Genomic DNA, 22,990 nt, shown 5'->3' with positions numbered 1-22,990 from the left:
AAAAAATAATTTAAAAGCATATTAGAATCATACAAAATATTTAATGAGTAAAAAAAAAATATTTGAACAAACATCTAACAAGGTAATATTTTTAAATTGTACTTTTAGATGCAATATTCGACTCATAATCGCCCTAACCATGCCATGCATGCCATGTGCCCAAAGATCGCTATTGGATACGTCATCCTGTCTAAATCAAGTGGGCTGCGGGATGCGGTACGCGAGACACATTCATCGTGCATGTGGTTGTTTAGAGAAGAAGTGCCCAGATCAACGACACATCGTAAGTACGTTGAAATTGAAATCTTAATTTTCTGAGTAGTCTGCAATATTGCTGTCTTTGTTCAGTAATTATTTCTTTGACAATCATGTACTTTGATCAACTTTTTTTTCGGGATTTGAGAGGGTACTAATCAATGAAATCTCTATTGAGGAAGTAACTGCATATAGCTTTGAAGCCACTGGCAGCCATTTTCTACGCATATAGTCCACACACACTAAGTGTAGGGCTCTCACGCGCGCGCGGTACGCCACCATCACGATTTCGTGGAGATGTTCACATGTTGAAGCTCGAGCGAGGCTGCCATCATGGATATAATATCCATGCACATGCGCATATCAAAGACACAAGCGAGCGATTGTCCCATCGATCTCTTCAGAGACATTCCCATAGAGATCACTGGATGGTACACACACACAACACACACACACGCGTCCTCTGCGTGGCTTGGCTCGCTCGTCCGCGGCGGACCTCGGCAAATCGCTAAGGTACATTTATAGGATAATTATCTCATTTGACAAATTCACGCGTTACTAACAATGGAAGCTGCTGGGGCTCACCTTATTTTACCAGGCACACTCTGTTTCTTCATTGTCATCAGCCACTGCAAAACTTGAAGCATATTTGCAAGACCTGAAAATGTGGCTTACATCCAATGGCCTAGTTCAACTGAAGTCATGTAACTCAAGTTCAGCTGAATGTTGGATATCAGTTGCGAAATTTAAGATTCATAAGGAAATATTTGTCTAAATTTGCAGCTAAGATACTTCAGTCATGCTTTGATTTCTTCTCGGTTGGATTTTTCGAATTCATTGTTGTGTGATCTGCCCCCCCCCCCCCCAAAAAAAAAAGAAATGATTAGATAAATAAAATGTCACAAAACTTCAACTGTTGCAAATATTCTGCTGCCCGGTTATTCACTTGACTAATAACTTTGATTCCATATTACCAATTCTCGATCTGTTCCTTACATTCATGATTACCTGTGTAGGGGAAAAAATATTATTTTTTAGATTCTGTTATTATTATACATCATTCAGTTCACCCCCACCCCGTATAACCAAGTGACTCTGTGCACAATCCGACACGAAGTCTACCGTCTTCATCAGATTTAGTTTACTCCAAACACCCAGAATAAAATGTGGATGAGGTGATCGTGCTTTCTCCATTATGGGACCAAAATTGTGGAATCAGCTGTCATCTACAGAGACATTCAAATCCAAACTTAAAACTTTGCATTTGTTCTTGTCACACTGAGGACTGTAATTGCTGCCATTAAAGGACAAGTTCACCTTCATAAACATAAGGATTGAGAGAATGTAGCAATATTAGTAGAACACATCATTGAAAGTTTGAGGAAAATCGGACAATCCGTTCAAAAGTTATGAATTTTTGAAGTTTTTGTGCAGTAACCGCTGGATGAGAAGACTACTGCAGTGTGTGAAAAACTTAGATGTCACATGCGTACAACAATATAAGGAAAATATAAAGAGAATTTCACAAAATGTCATCTTATGAAAAAAGTACACATTCCCCCGACTCGTTACCGACAAATGTTATGGGTAATATTATTCCCCCTGCCTTTAGAAAGAGGCAAGTCAAGTGCTCTTTTATTATGCGAAAAAAGTGAAAATATGTTGAATTTTCTTTTTATTTTCTTTATACTGTTGTACGCATATGACTCACAAGCTGTAGTAGTCTCCTCAGCCAGCGGTTCCAACACAAAAATTTTAAAAATTCATAACTTTTGCATCGATTGTCCAATTTTCCTCAAACTTTCACTGATGTGTTCTACTAATATTGTTGCATTCTCTCAATCCTTATGTTTATGAAGGTGAACTTGTCCTTTAATGTTCGGAACGATTGTGTTCTTAATTTGGTAAATGTTGTATTCTTCATTTGGTTTATGTTTGTTTGTTGTCTGCCATTTTCTTCTTTGTTGCCATGTTTGAACATGTGCATGGATATATATATATATATATATATATATATATATATATATATATATATACAGGTATATCATCTTTTCATTTTTGAAGCGTCATGAGCACTGATCGAAAGGTGGACCTGTGCGCTATACAAGTAGCCACTATTATGGGGAAAATGCACCACTGATCTCATTTTGACGTACCTTGTACAATAGATATCTGGAAGGCCAATCGCATTGAAGCAAAGCGGTCCGCATTCTATCAAGCACATTACCTATTATGATATATTTTTTTATTTCGTGTTACGTCTGATCACAATGACAGTTCTCTAGTGGTTGTTTGCGTGCGTGCGCTTCTGGAATTCTACGCTCTTTGGTTTTGACATTGTGAATGGGACAAAGAGAGTACAATGCACATTCAGACACTGCTAATAAACAGTGACACACACAACACACAACACACACAAACATACACATGCCTTGCTACCTGCGGCGTAATTTCCTGCGGTGCGGCAAATAAAGGAGCTGTTAGATATTTACACTGTACGAGACACCGTAGCTTTCGTTGATACAGTAGTCAACGGCACGTAGTGGCTCATAGAGATACAATACCTACTGAAGACGGAAGCATGTGTGTGCGAAATTGAAGCGACCGGGCGCCATCTTTAATCCGGGACGTCCCGCTGTGTCGCCACACTCAAAACGTGTTATTACCATAGTTTTTCTTCCCTGTTACGGCTGGTCGTTCACGATCATTCTAATATTATATATCAAAGATTAAAATACAACCAGACGTATATAGTGAAACTCAAAATTTGTATAAACGTGCAAATAAAAAGACAAAATGTCTAAATCTCACTGAGTCTTATTAGACAGATGGAGTGAATGTAATTGAAAGGTCATATTGTACTGCTGCAAAAGAGCAGAGAGATAAACATAGAGGAAACCTACGAAAAGTTAAAGTTTGTAGGAACTGCACGTTTCTAAGGAAATGTATGACCTATTTTAAGTTCAATGTGGAGTTTGGAAGTGAGAAGGAAGGAACTAAGCATACGAAGCACTGATCTAAAAAGAAAAAAATGAGTAGGCCTAGTGATGAGCAGTTTATGTATTGGTTGCACAACATGAATTCATGCCGGCATATTGTATAGATAACTTGCAGCCTTAGGCCTATATTCATTTCTCATATTCAAGTATCAATGTGCAGTTTAATGCCCCGTCACTGGACAGGCATGCTAACCTGGAAACATTAAACTGCACATTACTTGAAACGAGACCATTCTGAAGCAAATGATTTTCACACAACAATAGATATAATTTTATATAATGTATACTTAAATGAATCCCACAAGAATTGGAACAATCATGACCCAGCATTCCCACTGATTCCCACTGATCAGTTACTAGCCATGCCCTTTAAGGTTTTTCAAAGTATTGTTTCTCTGCTCAAGAACCACAATAAATTCCACAAATCTGTACATGGAGTTGTCGATATATGTACTATAATTTTTATACGTGATGTGAAATTAGGAAAATCGTCTGGAATGTCCCTTTAAATCCATAAATCCATGATTAATTTCAAAGTTAAGTTCCAGAGTTTGGTCAAATTTGAACATTCTGTACAGAATTGAACTTTACACAAGAACCAATGATGTGTATGTGAGTGTGTGCTCACAATGATCCTCAACGATAGACATGAATACCACGAATACCACCTTTTCAGAGCTCTGCCGACTAGGCCTCTGGGGGGGGGGGGGGGGCGTTTCATCAACGAGTTCGTCGGAGGTTTTCACCGACAAATTTGCTATCAGCCAATCAGACGCAAGGATTTCAGTAGCTTTTAACAGTTGTCGGTGTAAATCACTGACAAAAAGTTTCATGAAACACCCCCCTGGACTCTTGCTCGAAGGCACATGTGAATGCTTTATTAATAATTCATGTGGATTGCCCTGGGCACTGCTAGTCTGAATTCATAGTAAAGGGTAAAATGCATGCACATGAAAGAAATAAGCACATGCTTTCATATGCTTGCATACACTACATTTTCAGGATGAATAAAGACTAGCCGCGATAGTGGAATTTCTAATGAATATGTAGTAGAACATCCTGGCCATTGTTCAAGACCATTGTCATGGTGTTAACCACACACTCCCATACACAACAATTGACCCCAGTGCTAAAATAAAATTTTGTACAGAGGGTTGAAAACAGAGCGAAATCTGAAACCTAACTTAAAAGTAAACCTTGAATTTTATGAAACTGATTTATGCTATCATTTTTAAATCGTCTCCAACAAAATTGTACACTATTCAGCTATTTTTCATATCAATGTCAGTGTTGTGTGATATATAGTTTTTTTTTTTTTTTTACTATTAAGGATCAATAGTGGGAAATGTTTTTTGTAACACATAGTATTATGGTCCCACCAAAAGTGTTAGCAAAAGATGGCTGGGCTTCGTTGTAACACATTGCACGAAATCGGCACAGTAACACATCCAAATTAGAGGCAAGCTTTCAGGGGCGGATGTCAAAACAGGGGCGCCTGGGGCCTTCCGCCCCCCCCCCCCCTCTTAAATTAGCTCACCTGAGTCAAAGGCAAGGGAGCTAGCTATATTGCGATCGCTCTTCGTCTGGCGTCCATCGTCCGTCTTGCGTCGTGCGTCGTTTTTACAATTTAATTCATCTTCTAAGCTTCTTGAAAACCTCAAGACCGATTTTCACCAAACTTGTCAGGTGGCATCTCTAGGGGGATAGGATCTCAATTTGTTCAAATGGGCACCATGCCCCACCTTGGCGTCCCGTGGGGACCCAAAACCCTCAAAAATTAAGGAATCTTCAAAAAATTTCCTCTCTAGAACCGGAAGTGATAGAGCTAAGTTAATACTTTGAGTCAGTACACATTGATAACTATATACTTATCAGCATTTCAAGTTTGTTCATGGCGAAATCAGGGGTGCCCCCCCCCCCCCCGGACCCAGGGGAGGGAGTGGGAGGGGTCGTAATCGGAGCCTAGATTGTACATTTCCATCTTCTTGAAAACCAAATGATGTATTTTCACCAAACACAAATGGGCATCTTGCTCTCCCTGGGGCCCAGGGGTCCCACCCCCGAAGTAAGGGATCTTTAAAAATCTATTTCTCTACACAAATAGGGGCCATAATTGTACATTTTCATCTTCTTCTTGAGAATGCGTAATCAAATCTTTACCAAACTTGGCAGTTATTGCTTGCGTGATAGTATGGGCATGAGTCCCCTCTGGGGGAGGGGTCAGTCAAAACCGTCAAATTAATAATCTTTGAAAACCATTATATATATATATATATATATATATATATATATATATATAAATTCCATGGATTTAAAGTCAATCTCATAGATTGTAGTCAAGGACGATCCAAAATTGGATTGAAAGTTTCAATCGAATAAGATTGAATTCTAACTCTATAAGAATGAAAACTTCAATCCAACGTTTGGATTGGTCCCTTTCAATGTAAGGAATTTAGAGTATATATATATATATATATATATATATATATATATACATATATATATATATATATATATATATATATTAATTTTGTAAAGGCACCCCCCCCCCACACACACACACACACACACACACACTTTACGGAATTCCTGGATCCGCCTCTGTAAGCACAAAGGCAAGCGTCACAACAAGCCAGTTCGGGGTTCCACTTTGAGCATGAGTAGAAAAAGGTCATCTGTTACCAGCACTGCATTTTGATTTTAGATTCACTGAGATAACCATGCGTGCATGATGTAATGATTATTCAAATTGTTATCTTTCTAAGTGGTGCTTGCCAGTACATCCACCTGACAGCAAAAGCGGGTATTTGAAAATATCAATAGAAAACGATTGTTAATACGTTCAATGCAAAATAATGAAATGGATGCTTTCCTTGTCTACGCAAGTTCATCCTTCTGATGAATTCCCTTAATTGTTACGTCGGGCAAGCTTATGCCTTCTGTCGTTTGAAAACTGGTGGAGTGCAACTGAGAAAGACGAAAGGTCATTTTGTACCCATGTGCCCATGAGCTAACCTGGAGCTAGACAGAAAGATCCGTCTGTTCTGAGGAGTCTCTTATTTTTTTGACGCTATCGCTCTCCTGGGGATCCGTGAAGCTAGACGCAGTCTCCGCGGAACATATTCCCCGACGACCAGACGTATATACAGACCGATCTTTCGGTCACCCGGAACTGGCTATTTCTGTATAGACTCCGGACAGCAGCAGTTTGGTCGACAAAATATTGCATTAAAACATAATGGGTTATTTCCGCCAGGATGGTTCATTGCCACTAACTTGGTCTAGTATCAGATGGTCTACTACCCAGTTCGTGTAACACCACTACGGCTAAACTCACTTGGTCTAAGATCAATTTCGTCTAATGCCCGTTTGGTCTACTTCTTACTTGGCCTGATGCCCAGTTTGGCTACTTATCGTTTCGTCTAATGACCAGATGGTCTAATTGTAGTTTTGTCTCCGTGGACTTTTTCCCATTTTGTCTAATTAAGTGTGGGTATTAGACGACTGGGCATGGCCAATATGGAAGTAGACCATTGGTTATGAGGCTAAGTGGTAAGTAGACTAAATGGTCATTAGACGCACTTGTTGTAGACGAAACAGGATTAGACCATGCGGGTCAAAACTAAATGGCTATTAGACGAAATAGAAGTAGACCAAGTGATAGATCATCGTCTGAATGGATGCAAAAAAAATCTCGGCATTTGGATTGCCATCGACATCGGCCATTTTGTCTGCAGGAGTGACACAAATGTATTTCATGAGACTGAGCAGATTTCACACATCACTATAATTAAATGTATATAGCCTGAATATTTTGTAAAAGTGAACTTGATACACAAACACTAATTGGCGTGGGTTTTTTTGTAATGTTTGTTTGTTTGTATGTTAGTTTGCTTGCTTTGTTTTGTTCTTCCAGAGATAAAAAGCGCATTGTCCAGGTTTGGTGAGAAGTGGTCTACACAAAATGGAAGCTGTGAATGGAACCGAAGCTCCGAGTCAAGGTAAGGAAAAAGATGAATGCAGAAATGAATGAATGAATGAATGAATGAATGAATGAATAAGTAAATGAATGAATAAATAAATAAATAAATAGATTAATTAATTAATTAATAAAGGACTAAGAGTGTTGATAACTCTGATAACTACAATCTGTAATTAATAATATAAAGATGAAAATAGCGGTATGATCAATAACTATCAAAACGGACTTGTGGATGAACAACCTGTAGCTAAATAGCGCTCTTGTGGAAATGGAATGAATGAATGAATGAATGAATGAATGAATGAATGATGAAAACAAAGATAATAATTGTGAAGATAGTGATATGACCGCATTGAATTTGAATTGATTTCCTGAAAAAGAAAAGTTCATAAGTGTACAGTAAAAGCTCGCCGACTATTGGGAATGGACCTGTGTAATAAACATCAACTTATATAAGAAGGCACTAACCTCAAACAGGACAGTAAATAGGAGTGAAGGAGAAAATAAAGAAATGCTATAAATCATCTATTTATAGTGATATAAATGTGTATTTTAGTGCTTTTTAGTATTTTTCCTTCATGTGACACTGTTTAATTCAGTTCAGTTTGCTGATGCTATGGATTGTTCAGAAAGATTCGTGCGTCAGATACATTTGAAAATTGATAAAAATTTTACGGACATATATTTCCAAATCTTTGTTACAAATGGCCAGAAGTGCAGAACTGGTGTGTATATATATATATATATATATATATATATATATACATAATATATATATATATATATATATATATATATATATATGTACCGGGTGTCCCAAAAAAAGCGGAACGGTGGATTTTCAGTACCATGCGTTCTAAAAGTGATTTTTTTTGGACATCATTAGAAAGAGCATTTTCCGCAGAAGACAATGATACCAAAATCATTACATTTGGTTCAGTACTTTTTATTCTACGCCAATTTCTGAAAATGCAGTCATTTTCAAATTTCGCCGGATTTTTGCGACTTATGAGATAATAATTTGAGTGCGATACGCGATCCATACGGTGAATATTGTGTAGGGCTCACACCCATAAATATTTCCCCATAGGGATGTGTGTTGAAAATCAAATTTCAAAAAATTCTGTAAAATAGCTGGGAGAAATGAGGTATTCCAGCATCACTAACCTGGATAAGTGAGATATACCCTTTCATCCATCAAATTTTCAGGGTGTTCTTCAGCTCAAATTCTGTCCAGGGGTCCGCAAAGCCAGACTACGAGTTCTTGTCACTCAAAAAATCACCTTTTTTCCGTACACGTACCCAATGAAATAAAGTCCCCTCAAATTCCATCAGAAAAGCTTTCATCTTCCAACCAAAATGCAGTTTGTAGAAAAATTCATACGCAATATCTACAGCTATTCATTTTTTTGCCAAACTACACCATCGATTTTTGATTAATTTTTTTCTTCATTTATTTTGGTATCTTTGGTACGAATTTGTGAAGGGGTCTTGGATATTCCATTGTATTTACGGGTGTGAGCTCTGTAAGTTCGGTGATCCATGTCAACAAAAGATACAGCTTTCACATTGGGCACGGGTCAGGAAAAAAACAGTGTGTGTGTGTGTGTCTGTGTGTGTGTGCGCGCGCTCCCAATATGAAAGCGTTATCTTTTGTTGACATGGATCAACGAGCTTACACAATTTACCGTATGGAACGCGTGTCGCACCCAAATTGTTATCTCATAAGTCGCAAAAAATTGAAAATGACTACATTTACAGAAATTGGCGTAGAATAAAAAGTACTGAACCAAATTTAATGATTTTGGTATCATGGTCTTTTGCGAAAGATGCTCTTTCTAATGTTGTCAAATAATATATCACTTTTACAACGCAAGGTACTGAAAATCCACCGTTCCACTTTTTTTTTTAACACCCGGTATATATATATATATATATATATATATATATAATATATATATATATATATATATATATATATATATATATGTATATATATATATATATATATATATATATATATATGATATTTCGGGACATTGCATTTGCTGTCACAATTGTGGTCAAATTAATTCTACAGTGATTCAGATACACAAAAGAATATTCAAGAATAAAACCCATGTTATTCAAATTCAGGGACAACCCACTCCCCCCCCCCCCCCCCCCAAAAAAAAAAAAAAAAAACCACTGGAATGGTGCAAGTAATATATCTATTATCTAAGAATTAGTGAAAAACTTTCTTGTGTTTCCTTAACCTGTTCGTTGTTGTTACTGTCAATGCAATTTGTTGTTCTACCAACATCTTTATGTGTAGAACAAATCCATACAATATAAGTTTACAGCTTTTTGGGATTCCAATTATCCCTGCCTTCCTCTTCAAAGTGTGTAATGTTTATATAGTAGGAATTCCTGAGAACGCAAAAATGTATCTTCATTTAAAGAGGAAATCCACCCCCAAAATGAACAAAGTTTAAAAGAAAGAGAAAATATTTCCTACAGAACGATACAAATATAACAAAAATGAAGTATACAAAAAAAAAACTTGACCATGTCATGCTCTCGCAATATTTTGTTCATTTCCTATACACAAATAACAGAAATCGCATGAATATAAAACTTGAAACCGCCCCAAACCCCTCCCTCCCCCTATACTGATATACATGGTATGGGAACATATTTTTATTTGTATTATTAGCTAAAGATAGCAATCAGGGGACAATTATTCCGAGTCTCCTATACATGAAAAATTGTGAGGGAATGACATCATCAGCTCACTCATTTGAATATGCAAACGGGGACTGGTCAAGAAATATTTTTCGAAAAATAGAATCTGAATTTCAAATTTTCTTATCTTCTTTATTTTTTATCCCGATTTTGTTATTTTTGCATCATTCTGTAGGGGATTTTGAAGTTTTTCTTTTAAATTTTTGGGTTATTTGGATTTCTTCTTTAAGTGGGTATAATCTCTCTGACATGTTCATCAGAGAAAGCAGCTAATGATTTTAAATGAAATACTTTTAATCTTATACTGGCTCATTGAATAAAGACGTATAATAGTATAGTACATGTATTGGATTATCTTTGTCATTTGAATATGCACCACTCATGAACATAATCTCAACTATTTTCGTCTCAACAATTATTCATATTAACTCCGCCAGAGGACAAAATTTCTGCAATCTTTTGCCGTGGTTAGGTGACAAGTTCATCTTCATATTCCTGTGGATTTAGTGAATGGAGCAATATTAGGAAAACACATCAGTGAAAGTTTGAGGAAAATCGGACAATCCGTTCATAAGTTATGAATTTTCAAAGTTTCTGCGCCGTCGATGTGGGATGAGAAGACTACTATATTTTATGATGCCACATGCACAGAACGATAAAAGGATATTTTTTTTTAATCCACAAAATTCCTTTTTTTTCTGAAGTATACAGTATGCATATGGGGAAAAGTACTTATTGGAACCAAAGGAAATGACAACATCCTATAAAAGTGACAACTACACAAAAATTACATCAAATTAGAAACTGAAAATTTCACAATATGTATAACGGAATGTCCACTATCCATATGACTGAAAATCTCAAAATCGAAAATTTGACCGAAAATCGGGATAGGGCCTATACGACGGTTCCGATGACCGCCGACTATACATCTGTACAAAGTAGGCATGAATACCCACCCGGGGGGGGGGGGGGGGAGGAGGACAGACAAAACTCCCAAATTTCGGACTCTTTTCTAATCTTCTTCTCTCAAACTGTAAGTGATAATCCACGGTGGTGCTATGTGTAATTTAGATTAGTGACTGCGTGGAAGGTGAACCTGCGATACTCGGGTCTCTTGTTTGCAATGGTTTGCTTTTGACTCAGAAATGTCTCTAGTGAGAAAGGAGGGAGATATCACACTTGTAATGGCCTATGGTTTATCTACTAGATATGTGTGATGGATCATCCACCATTTTTATCCTTTTTTTTCTTTTTTTTTTATTAGTCAAAGTCAACTTGAAGCTGGGGTTGAATTTCACTTTGAGAATATGTATGAAGACCAGTTCCAAAAATTATACTCACACAGGTGGCTATAGTGTACATACGGGATATGCCTGTTACAGCAAAGTCAATTCGTTCCAAATGGGTTGAAAGATAAGCTCCAATGTGTATCAAAAATAGTAATAGGGCCGCCCTTGGCCATGGAGCTACAATGCCTTGGCTAAGAATGCTGCATGTATTTCTAGAGATAGATGGAGTGTGCTTAATTTTTCTTTCCATCAGACAATTCATTTGATAACAGTGTCATTTCACCAATTGAATTGAAGAAAGCAGAATCTCTGCTGTGGTTAAGAAATAAAGAAAATAGCGGAAAAGGGTGATATTTAATGTATGACATGATATCCATTTATATGTGTTTTTTTTTTCTATCGTTGCCTTACAGGACCGTCTGCCTCAGAAGGTAAGAAGAATATAAACTTTTGAGAACAAATATTTGTAGATCTTTTTGAGGAAACCTTTGAAGCATCCAAAGTGAGACTTTACAAAATACACCGGAGTTGCATGGGAGAGAAATACACATAACTTGATATCATGGTTGGTAAATTCAATTTGATCTGAGTCGCGACAGAAGAATGTTATTAAAATGTCGTGGTGATAAAGTTTTGTGTTCACATAAAAAGATCAAATCAATCAAGTTCAGTATGGAAAGTAACAATTATGACAAGAATCAATGAAAAACAACATTGTATTAATATATTGTAGGTTGTGTTCTTCCTGACTAATTGTAGAGATTTAAGGGTCAAAGGCAATTGCATCATTACAACTATACCAATATCCTGCTAATGTGCACCTGAAGCATACAACCTACCTTCAAAGTATTCTCTAAATTCCAAGTGTGCAACAAAGTGATGAATGAACTAGTAAATACTTAAAATATAATTTGTTATTTAGGCATATATATGCATTGTTTGATATGAATATCGCTGCAATAATACAACATACAGCATTTGTCCAATGTTTGGCACAATCGTACAAAGCATGACCATACGCTGGGGTGAAAATGTCATACCCAACCCCCTTTTTTAAGTCCAGGTATTACATTAAAAAAAGCAAATAACTTACTGAAAACATCACATAATTATTACATTTAAATTTACTTTGGAAGCAACTTTTGTTTGTAATGTGGACTTACAACGTATATGGAGCCGTCGGACGAAGCGGACGGATGCTAGCGCCAGTTACGAAATCTGTAATTATCTATCGATTTATCGGGTGCTGTTCGTTATTCCGAAACACACACATTTCCTATTCCTAGAGGTTAGTTAATCCGAAAATGAAAAAGGGTTCGTTAATCCGAACATTTGTGGCGTTATTCCGAAGGTTCGCTATTCCGGAGGTTTGTTAATCCGAAAATGAAATAGGGTTCGCTATTCCGAAGGCTCGTTTATCCGAAAATGAAATAGGGTTCGTTATTCCGTTTATCCGAAGTAATATAGGGTCCGTAACGAACCTTCGGAACAACGAGCTTTGTTTCATTTTCGAATTAACGAGCCTTCGGAATAACGAACCTTATTTCATTTTCGGATTAATGAACCTTCGGAATAACAAACCCTATTTCATTTTCGGATTAACGAACCTTCGGAATAACGAATCTTCGGAATAACGAACCTTCGGAATAACGAATTTTCAGAATAACGAACTGTAACCGATCTACCTTTCTTGTCTTATCTCCTTTCTCAGTTTGGGGTTATGGCTTCCTGTTTGTCACCATCATCAACGTGGGTGCCTTTGCAGGAGTCTGGGTCATTCCGCTCATGAACAAAAAGATCTATAAACGCGTGCTCATGTTTCTTGTGTCTCTGGCCGTTGGTACGCTGAGTGGTAACGCCATACTTTGTCTCATCCCGCAGGTTAGATTACATTTTTGTTTCACCTAATTCAACGTCATGTAATTTACTCGATTTTGCGCTCTTTTTCTTTATGTTATGTGTACTTTGATTTATATTTATGCCTCCGGCACGAAGTGTCGCCGGAGGCACTATTTTTTTTTTTCGGGTTGTCCGTCCGTCCGTCCGTAATAAATTTTTTTGGACAGCGCCATTCACTAAAAAAAAAAAAACTGTTTGAGGTATCCTAATGAAATTTGGCATGTATTGTACGAGCTGAAATTTTCGCGGTGGTTTTGTTTTCGCAAATTTCGCGAATCGCTTTTGAACCGCGAAAGTAACAACATGCGAAAATAACGTGTGAATAACTAAGTTCAGTTAGACCCTCGCAACCGCGAAATTAACAACACGCAAAAATGTCCTCCAAGTAGCAATTCGCGAAAATATCTGTATACGCGAAAATTTCAGCTCGTACAGTATATATATGAGTGGGTGAAGTTGTGGCTATCTATTTTTGGATGCACATGCTCAAGGTGCAAGGTCAACGATCATGGTCAAATGCTAAAATTTTACTATTTCCCTCATATCTATGCAATTCCTGAAGGTATTTTCTTGAAATTTAATACAAACATATATTGCCTGATAAAGATTCTCTAGAGAAAGTTTTAGACCGTGAGATCAAAGGTCGAAGGTCAAGTGAATATGCTAAAATTTCATTTTATTCTTTGTACAAGGTATCTTCATCGAACTTAGTACAACCTGACAATCAGTTGTCACATCATTGTCAAGACGTACTATCATAGACCTACTGGGGGAACCATGCATAATGGCGGAGGCACACCAGTTGCCATAGCGACATTTCTATTTTTTCTATTTTCCATTTTATTCTTTTTATTAACTAACTCATTTCATTTAATTTTTTTGGGAATTTTTCATTTGTTTTTATTTTCAATCATTTTACGTCGCTTCACTCCAATTTATTATTCAAATTTCATTTTATATGTTGTGCGTTGCTTCAGTTTCCTTTACGTTTTTTATTTCACCTCAACTTAATTTTTTAACAATTTGAACTTTCAGATTTTGCTTAATTCTGCCACTTTATTGATCTAATCATAAGTCTTTTCATTTTCTTTTTACTTTGTTTATTTATCTATTTCATTTTTACTCATTTGAAGTCTAAAAGTATAAAGGAGGGGATTCATGTCTGCAATGTGATAAAGCATAGAAATGTCTTTCATAAAAAAAGTTTTTTTTTTTCTACGAATCTTGATATCATCATCCAATATTATATTATAATGTTGAAGCAATGTCCAGTGGATTATGTATGATTGTGGAGTCTAATCATTCTAATATTTTTTTTTTCATTATTGATAGACAAAGAAGTGATTGCAAAGCAAAGGTTTATCAGCAGTGCACTATACGTGTATATTCTGTTGTGTGATGGCCAAAAATGAACTGGATAGAATATTGTTCATAGACACGAGGAGTTACACGCTATTTGAATTTGCAATATTACGAAGTACGTTATAACTTCGATTGCACCCACTACCGGAGTCTTACCTCCACTGCTTCTGAAAAAAAGAAGAAAATACTTCTCGAACAAAAGATATATGCTGCCAAGTTTTCAATATGTTATTAAATTGCAAAGATTACAAGCTGTCTATTGTTGTGTAGGTATCATTGATGAATTTATGAATTGTTTTCAGTGTTAAAAAAAAAAGAGTCCTTCTTTGGTCAGAGTGGATTGAATAATCACGTGCTTTGATTAAAGACCCTGTGGGATATACATTGTAAAGGAATTACCGGGGTAAAAGGCTGAAAACTGACCTGTAGGTCTTTTGATCATTTCATAAAGATGATAGAGTTTGAGTAGATTTGAAAGTTAATAGACATGGCAATATCATTTTATTTTATTGAGTAGCCAAAAATTGTATGCTTATAGAATTGTTTATTCCCATACACGCATTGATATAGCTATGTGGAAAGCTACATGAGTATGCTTACAGCAAAGTTGGTTGACCCCGAATATCTGCCAGGCCTCGGGACTGCATGGTCATGGGGAGCATGAGGAGCACGGGGAACACGGGGAAGAAGAGGGAGGACATGACCGTGAGTCGATCTGGAAGAACATGGTGATCCTGGGTGGTATCTACCTCTTCTTTAACACGGAGAGAATCCTGAAGATCATCGCAAGCAGAAAGAGGGTGAGTAGCCAGCTCTATATCCCCGCTGGGAAGAATCGTGTCCCACAGTGTGAAATACAATGTGAAACACAGTGTAAACACACTGTCAACACAGTGTGAACAAAGTGTGAGATCTTTTCATAAAGTTTAATTCGAGCGTTTTAACATTTTGAACACGCTTTGAATCATTACTTTAGAGTATGGAGCAAAATATTATCATATGAACACGCTGTGAAAACCTCACTACAGTGTAATACGTTAAAACATCTTCACACTTTTAATTCGAGTGTTTTCACGTAAAGTCGACTACGTGAAAACACTGCGAACACACTGTGGGATACTATGCTCTGTTCATTGTAGAATTAAGCTCTGAATTTGTAACGGGGGTATCATCTATATCACATGTGATCCCTATTTTTAGCTAATCTGAGCCAAAGGCTCAAGTGTGTATCCGGGCAGTTATCCCCAGGGCTATTCCCCATTAAGGCAACTATCCCCCGAACAACTACCCTTCTATCTATAGGGCAATCAACATCCGGGGCAATTACCCCCTCGGACAACTACCCTCATAGGGCAACAACCCCCCCCCCCCCCCCCCCCCCTCAGCACCTCCTAGATTCAGGACGGGAATGACGTCTTCGCTCGGGGCACCAATGCCAGCCAGCGGGAGGGGACGCGGCCATGACGACATAGCAGTACGTCGTGAATGGCGTGCACTGAAAATCGAAAACACCAATGTGTGGACTGCGGCCATTTGGAACCGCTCGAGTACGAGAATGGCATCCTTGTCCATCACACAATCGAAATGTCCCTATTAACCCGTTGACGACGAGCTGGTTTTGCTAAACAACAGACGTTTCCTATAGACACCCGCTAGAGCTGGACTAGGTTTCACCGGGTTTACATGAGATAAGCGTGGCCCACAATAATGAGATGAATACAATGTAGATGGTAAGATGATTAGATGAGATATGCGTGTTCTGCTGAAAGAAAAATCTTTGAAACATTTGCATCTCTCAGGAGCTCACAGTCGTTGAATTTCAGGGCGTTCCCGTTACAACGTATTTATTGTTATAACGACATTTTGTTACAACGTACATGGTAAATAACGAGATCTCGCTACAGCGACGTAAAAATTCAGATCCCAAATCTGTTCTCATATCAAATGTCTTTGAAGCAAAGTTCCCCTTGATTATAACGAAATTTCGATATAACAAAAGAAAAACAAAACAAAACAAACTTAACGGTACCGATGAATTCTTTACAACGGCAGTGACGGGAGTCACCTTTAATATATGATTATTAACTATTGACTTTTTTTCCTGTGCTTACCAGGAGAAAGTAAGAAAGAACAGGGAACGGTTCCCATCCCAGCCGTGTGTCCAGGTCACTGCCATGCACAATCTGGATTCCAACCCGGATCGCATCGGCTACAAGTTTACCTCGCCAACAGACGCCATAGCGATGGGTGACGTCAGGGGAGAGGAGATTCCGGAGGATAAACAACAGGTAGGTGATGGGTTGCCAGGTGTGGCTTTTTCACCTGGATGGTTGGTAGGATAATGGTGTGCTTTGTTTTTTAATTGATCATTATTGTCGGTGACATGTTGTCACAGGTTTTCTCCTTGGAAATGACATATTTTCATTTTGTTGTTGTTGCAAATGTTTTATTCATAGAAGTGCGTTCAGTTGTTAGGTTTGTTATTTTCGATGGTAAAAGTCTAATTATGTTGATAATATATTCTTTGTACCTCAACAAAGGTGTCATTGTCATTGGTAAGATCCATTATGTGCGAAGTCAAGAAAAATACTATCATTACACATTCTTATGTCTAGAAAACTTCACCGACTTTCAAACTCTGTGGGACGTAGAAACAAATGGCGCTCAGAAGAATGATTATTGATTCGTTTGAGTAAAGAGTAATCACAATGTTTTACTGTTTAACATCTCTTGGTTTTATTTTTTTTTCTATGTGAACTCCCAACCAAGGTTATCCCCACACCTAGCATCTCTTATATCAAGGACGCAGAAAATGGAGACTTGCCATCTAATGGAGTCGGACATAATCATCAAAACGGCAACGGTCACCTCAGCAATGGTTTCCCTGGCAACGACCATCAAGGCCACTCCCACAACCCCATGTCTGACGACTCGGAGATGATAGCCACCGTGGCCTACATGATCGTATTCGGCGACGGACTTCATAACTTCATCGACGGCCTGGTCATCGGAGCTTCCTTCACTAGTTCCATCTACCAGGGAATCAGCACATCAATTGCCGTCTTGTGCGAGGAGTATCCCCACGAATTAGGTTCGTTCCACATTATCTGCACTTCTGTTTCTTTCCCGACTTTATCTCCCTGCTAGAAAGAAGACAATGGCCCACAGAGTCCAACACAATGTGAAGAACAGTGTGAACACATTGCAACACCAGTGTGAAATTTCTTAAATTTAAGCGCGTAAACATCGTAAACACACTGTGAATCACCGGTTCACAGTGTGAATCATGCATTCACAGTGTGAAACTGAACATTACTATGTTAAAGGAGACCTCCGGATAATTTTCAGACTTTTTCATATGAACAGCTATGACTGTATGAATAAGTTATACTTGGTACAGAGTTTCAAAATTTATAGTGATTGGGATGAGGAATAAGAATGTTTTCAAAATTCATAACAAATCGCAATGAACAAGGATGATGACAATAATGGCAGCCTCGCCACAAGAATGCACGAGTATGGGCTCAAGGAAGCAGAACAAAAGAAGAAAGCATGCATAAATTCTGCACAGGCATAGGCATACCCTGCTTTTCTTATTTGATTGGTACCATTAACTCGTCTGGTCTTATCTTCTATCCGTTCTCCGTTTCTTTTTCACAAACACTTATTACTCGGGGCTTACAGCCAAACAAGCTTGCTTACATGTAGGTCCCGTCATACTTCTCTTTGTTCAACCCCATTGTGATTTCGACCAGTTATCGTTATACAATTATTGATGTGTTATTACCATGTATATTGTTTGTTTTTGCACATTGTTTACAAGGTAAAAGAACTTGCATTATTATTTCTAATGTAATATTCATATATACGAGAAGTATAAAAATAAATCAATTGAATTGAACTGAATTGAATCGAATTGAATTGAATGAATTGTTAAGACCATGGTATTGTGATGGTGTTACATTGCTACATTTCTGAAATATGTGAGGCCCCTATGTCATCATCCCTGTTCAGTGTAATTTGTTTTAGGTTCTTAGAATATTGATTTCTTTAATCAAGGACCACAATAAATTCCACAAATCTGTACATCGGAGCTGTTGATTTTTTTGCAATTCATGATGTGTAATCCCGGTGTGAAATTATCAAAATTGTGTGGAATGTCCCTTTATCTCTCTGTGAGAAACCACACCACAGTGTATAATCTTCTTCACACAGTGAAATATGAGCATCTTCATAATTTATAGTCGACTATGTGCACACAGAGTGAACACACTGTTGGACACTATGATATTTCTAGCAAGGTTCTCTCTACAGTCTCTACAAGAGGCTGGATACCATCAGGAAGGTGTGACAGAGAACTTCCCGAGTCTGTCGCTGATCAAATCTTCTACTGTACCACCTGAAAATTTGCCAGTGGTTTTATTATCGCAGATTTTAGTGAATCAATCACCTTTAGACTGGGAAAATAACAACAATGGTATAAAAACTGTAAAAAAAGAAGAGAAATTAGAAATATTGCATGGTATGTGTGAATGATGGGTGAATTTTATGTCATTTCATTTCATTTCATTTTTTTCCTCGTAAAAATGTATACAAGAAAAATGACATTGGAACAGTATTTGAGTGGTGGAGACCAACTGAAGTTCATCAGGTTTGTTTGTACAGAAGTCCCGTATGAAAATACATGATAGTAACGGATGAAATACTGACTTGTTATGACGCATTGTTATTGAAAAAATAAGAGAGAGAGAGATTAATAAATTGTTAAATATTCAATGGTAAGTCAGGATTGCCCTATTTACTTTTTTTTCAAGTTCAAATTTATTCATTTTTTCCACAATATACAAACATAGATCTCACTTTCTTGAGTGAAAGAAACAATGCATACAATTGTACAGAGAAAACAACAATAATAGCTAACAATAGCGATACGTTACAATAGTTGCTGAGGTAACGAAAGTGAAATAGTTGTCAATATATGCACTGTGTGAAAAAAACGGAGGGACCCACTAAAAAGACAAAGCTTGTAGAGTGTGGGCCCCTCTTGTATTAGAAACCCAATGCAAAAATTGAATTGAAGACAACAACAAATCGGGACAAAAAGTTTGTCACTAAAAAGTTTGGCAGCCCACTAAGAGACAGACGAACAAACAGTTATACAAAAAACAACAACAAACAGAGTAATGAGCATAAAACAGGACTGAGACAGCAACAAGACTATGATAGGAAAAAAAACTGACTAGACGCCACAACAGGAAACAAGGCTATAGCGTGATAAACTGTTTGACTAAACCGTTTCAACATTTTGATATTTTTTTGATATCGTAGATGCGGGGCATGCAAATTTGGTATCAAAAGTTGTGCAAAACTCTAAAATATTTTTTTTTGAAATGACAGCCCGAAATCTTTAAGCGTTACAAAATACTCGCGGCTTATGTCGGGGGGGGGGGGGGGGAGGGGGGGGGAGGGGGGGGGGAGGGGGGGGGGAGGGGGAAGGGGGGCTAAAAGGACCAGCCTTTTCAGGGTTAAACACAGCAAAAAACTTTCGAAATTTTTATTCCTACTTCTACAGTATTGAAGATAGGTCATTGACTGATATTTCACTGGGAGATCTAACACTTCCATTGATCGTTTAAACAGTTAGATGTTGATTTTATGAATTATTTTGGTCAGAATGGTAGCAAATAAAGTTGATTCTTACGTCGCGAGGTACAAACCGATAACGCCCGCGTGTGCGTGGATGCGGGTAATATGTGTTGGATCAAGAGGTACGATCAAACATCTTATCACGTTTCCATCTTACAGGTGACTTTGCCATCCTGTTGAATTCTGGGATGTCCATCAAGCAGGCCGTGTTCGCCAACTTCCTGTCAGCTTGCACGTGCTATCTTGGCCTCATTCTGGGGATAGTGTTGGGTGAAAATTTCCAGGCAACCGAGTGGATCTTCGCTCTCGCAGGAGGAATGTTCCTCTACATCTCGCTCGTTGACATGGTACGTTACCATTTCATTATGATTTTTATATCCGTTACTGTCTGCTTGTCACTCTTAGTTTCATGTAATAGTAAATGATTTTTTAAAGGACACCAAAACCCAAAGGCCCGAATTCACGACGGTGCACCGTCGTGACGCGGTGGTACAATAATTGAAACCATGGTTTAAACCATGGACAAAGACCGTATTTTTTTTTAATGGGGCGCTAAGTGTGGCATGGCGTATTTCGTTACGAAATCAGTTATTTCGTCGACGAAATGACCATTTCATTAGATCATGTAACAAAATGAAAATTTAGTCGAGGAAATTACTGATTTCCTAACGAAATGGGCCATGCGACACTTGGCCCTCCATAAAAAACTACGGTCTTTGTCCATGGTTTAAACTATAGTTTCAATTGTACCACCTTCGTGAATTCGGGCCAAAGAGAAATGTGGATTGAGTGAGGACAATCGATGCAAAAAATGTGAATTTTTTAAGTTTTGGCGTTAGAACCTCTTGATAGTTTACTCGAGTTTGTGACAATCATGTGCGGACAACAGTCTAAAGAAAATTCAACATACTTTAACTTTTCTATCGTAATGAAGGATCACTTGAGTAACCGCTTTCAGAAAGCAGGGGAAAATTACTACCCTAAACATGTCAGTATCAAGTTGATGGAATGTGTAATTTTAATGGAAAATTATATGTGTATGTGTGTGTGTGTGCGTGTGCGGAATTCTCTCTTTATTTTCTAAATTATTGTTGTCCACATACGTCATGAACTCTAGTAGTCTCCTTATCCAGTTATTACAACACCAAAAATTTAAAAATTAGTAACTTTTGCATCGATTGTCCGATTTTCCTCAAACTTTCACTGATATATTCTACTAATGTTGCTGCTTTCACTCAATCCACATTGCTTTTTGGGTTTGGGTTTCCTTTTAAAGTGTATGAAAGAATATAGGATATAGGATTATAGTGCATATTGCGCAGTTCTCGCAGGAGCCCCTGTTCTGCTTGATAAGTGGGGCCTGTGATCAATTATCAATTTAGTACATTGTATGAAAGATTTGATACTCTTTTTGTGGATAAAGTTAAGCAGACTGGAGTTTCCTATTTCTGCACAGTATAGAGTATAAGATATGTGCATATATAGCAGCTGTGCTATAGATATGCTATATGCAACTTGTGACCTTGTAATGATATTGAAACACACTTTTACTCTGTCGTATTGATTGCGTTTTTTGTGTTTCTTTGTTGTTATTTTTTAATCATGATTATGCCCTATTTTCTATTTTGGCCTTTTATTTTTTTCTGACTTAGCCGATGATTTGGCACAACGCGCAGTCGACCTACGAAGAGTTGCCTGTTTATATTTGTATGGGGTGTGTTTATCATTATGAATTGAATGTAATATATCAATATATTTGAATGTAATACATCATCAGCAATTGAATGTATTATATCGATATATTCGTATGTATCGTATATATATATATATATATATATATATACATATATATATATATATATATATATATGAATATATATATATATTTGTATGTCACTGTTGCTGTTATGTCTTTTCCTTTGTATTCTCTCACCAGCTGCCTGAGATCAACAATGTCGGGGGCGGGGACCCTTACCACAAGGACCAGCGTAGTTTTGGTATCTTGCTGCTTCAGAACGCTGGTATGCTGACCGGATTTGGCATCATGCTGGTCTTGGAACTCTTCGCTGAGAACATAGAGCTGTAGACCATGTCCACCGTCAACGGGGTCATTCCACTGGGCCGACACCCACGAGTCATACAGCCCACGAGTTCGACATTGAAAATAATTCCATGAGTCATACAGCTCACGAGTCATACAGCCCATGAGTTCGACAATGGGCAAATAAAGCCCATGAGTTCGACACTAGGTAAAAACAGCCCACGAGTTCGACATATTCAACACGGGCTTATCGTGTCGGTCTCGTGGACCTTCTTGGCTTAGTGTCGAACTAATGGGCTGTATGACTCGTGAGCTGTATAACTCATGGGCCGTATGACTTTCGAGCTCTATGACTCGTGGACTGTAGGACTCGTGAGTGTCGGTCTCGTGACATGTACCCCCTCAACAGGATGGTCAAAGACAGGAAAAGAAACCAGAGGTCAAGACTGTCCACTCCGGCCGGAGTAGGACAGATTTTTTCTTTCAAACAACATATTTTATTTCGATTTCATCATCCATCCTTGATCTCAACTGATCAATCAGTTATTACTGCTAACTGCGTGATATCATATTAAGACATATTACAAAAATATTGCAAAATAATTCTTTGTTAATTATCAATTATTCATTATTTCACTTCTGTCAAAAACATATGTTATGTTTCAGTCCCACAGCTCGCAAAAACTGAACACTCAATGTGGTGTACCACATGGCTCTATTTTAGGCCCATTATTATTCGTCATTTATGTTAATGATATTATAAAGTCTTCTATACTTGTGACATTTATTG

The 22,990-nt window shown here is 37.6% G+C and overlaps 1 protein-coding gene across 1 annotated transcript; it reads left to right on the top strand.

Annotated features, from left to right (window-relative positions):
- Nucleotides 1-7,218: 7,218 nt before the first annotated feature.
- Nucleotides 7,219-22,245, top strand: LOC139726073 (metal cation symporter ZIP14-like). Its single transcript, XM_071637156.1, has 8 exons — nucleotides 7,219-7,255; nucleotides 11,666-11,683; nucleotides 12,964-13,133; nucleotides 15,179-15,313; nucleotides 16,643-16,825; nucleotides 17,283-17,604; nucleotides 20,319-20,506; nucleotides 22,096-22,245. Exons 1-8 carry the CDS (start codon nucleotides 7,219-7,221, stop codon nucleotides 22,243-22,245), a joined length of 1,203 nt encoding a protein of 400 aa, XP_071493257.1.
- Nucleotides 22,246-22,990: the final 745 nt, after the last annotated feature.

The sequence above is a fragment of the Diadema antillarum genome, unplaced genomic scaffold (assembly GCF_040938485.1).
Source record: "Diadema antillarum isolate AM-2024a unplaced genomic scaffold, OU_Dant_1.0 seq00000079_RagTag, whole genome shotgun sequence".
NCBI classification, from domain to species: domain Eukaryota; kingdom Metazoa; phylum Echinodermata; class Echinoidea; order Diadematoida; family Diadematidae; genus Diadema; species Diadema antillarum.
The sequence above is the reverse complement of the archived record's forward strand: the minus strand, read 5'-3'. Positions and strand labels throughout refer to the sequence as shown.

Bases quoted from the DNA above. Each gene is read 5' to 3' on its own strand.
- LOC139726073 (XM_071637156.1), top strand. From the start codon at position 7,219: ATGGAAGCTGTGAATGGAACCGAAGCTCCGAGTCAAG. The intron at 13,134-15,178 runs GTTAGATTACAT...GGGGAGCATGAG, and splicing joins TACTTTGTCTCATCCCGCAG to GAGCACGGGGAACACGGGGA. The intron at 16,826-17,282 runs GCTTTTTCACCT...CTCCCAACCAAG, and splicing joins GTGATGGGTTGCCAGGTGTG to GTTATCCCCACACCTAGCAT.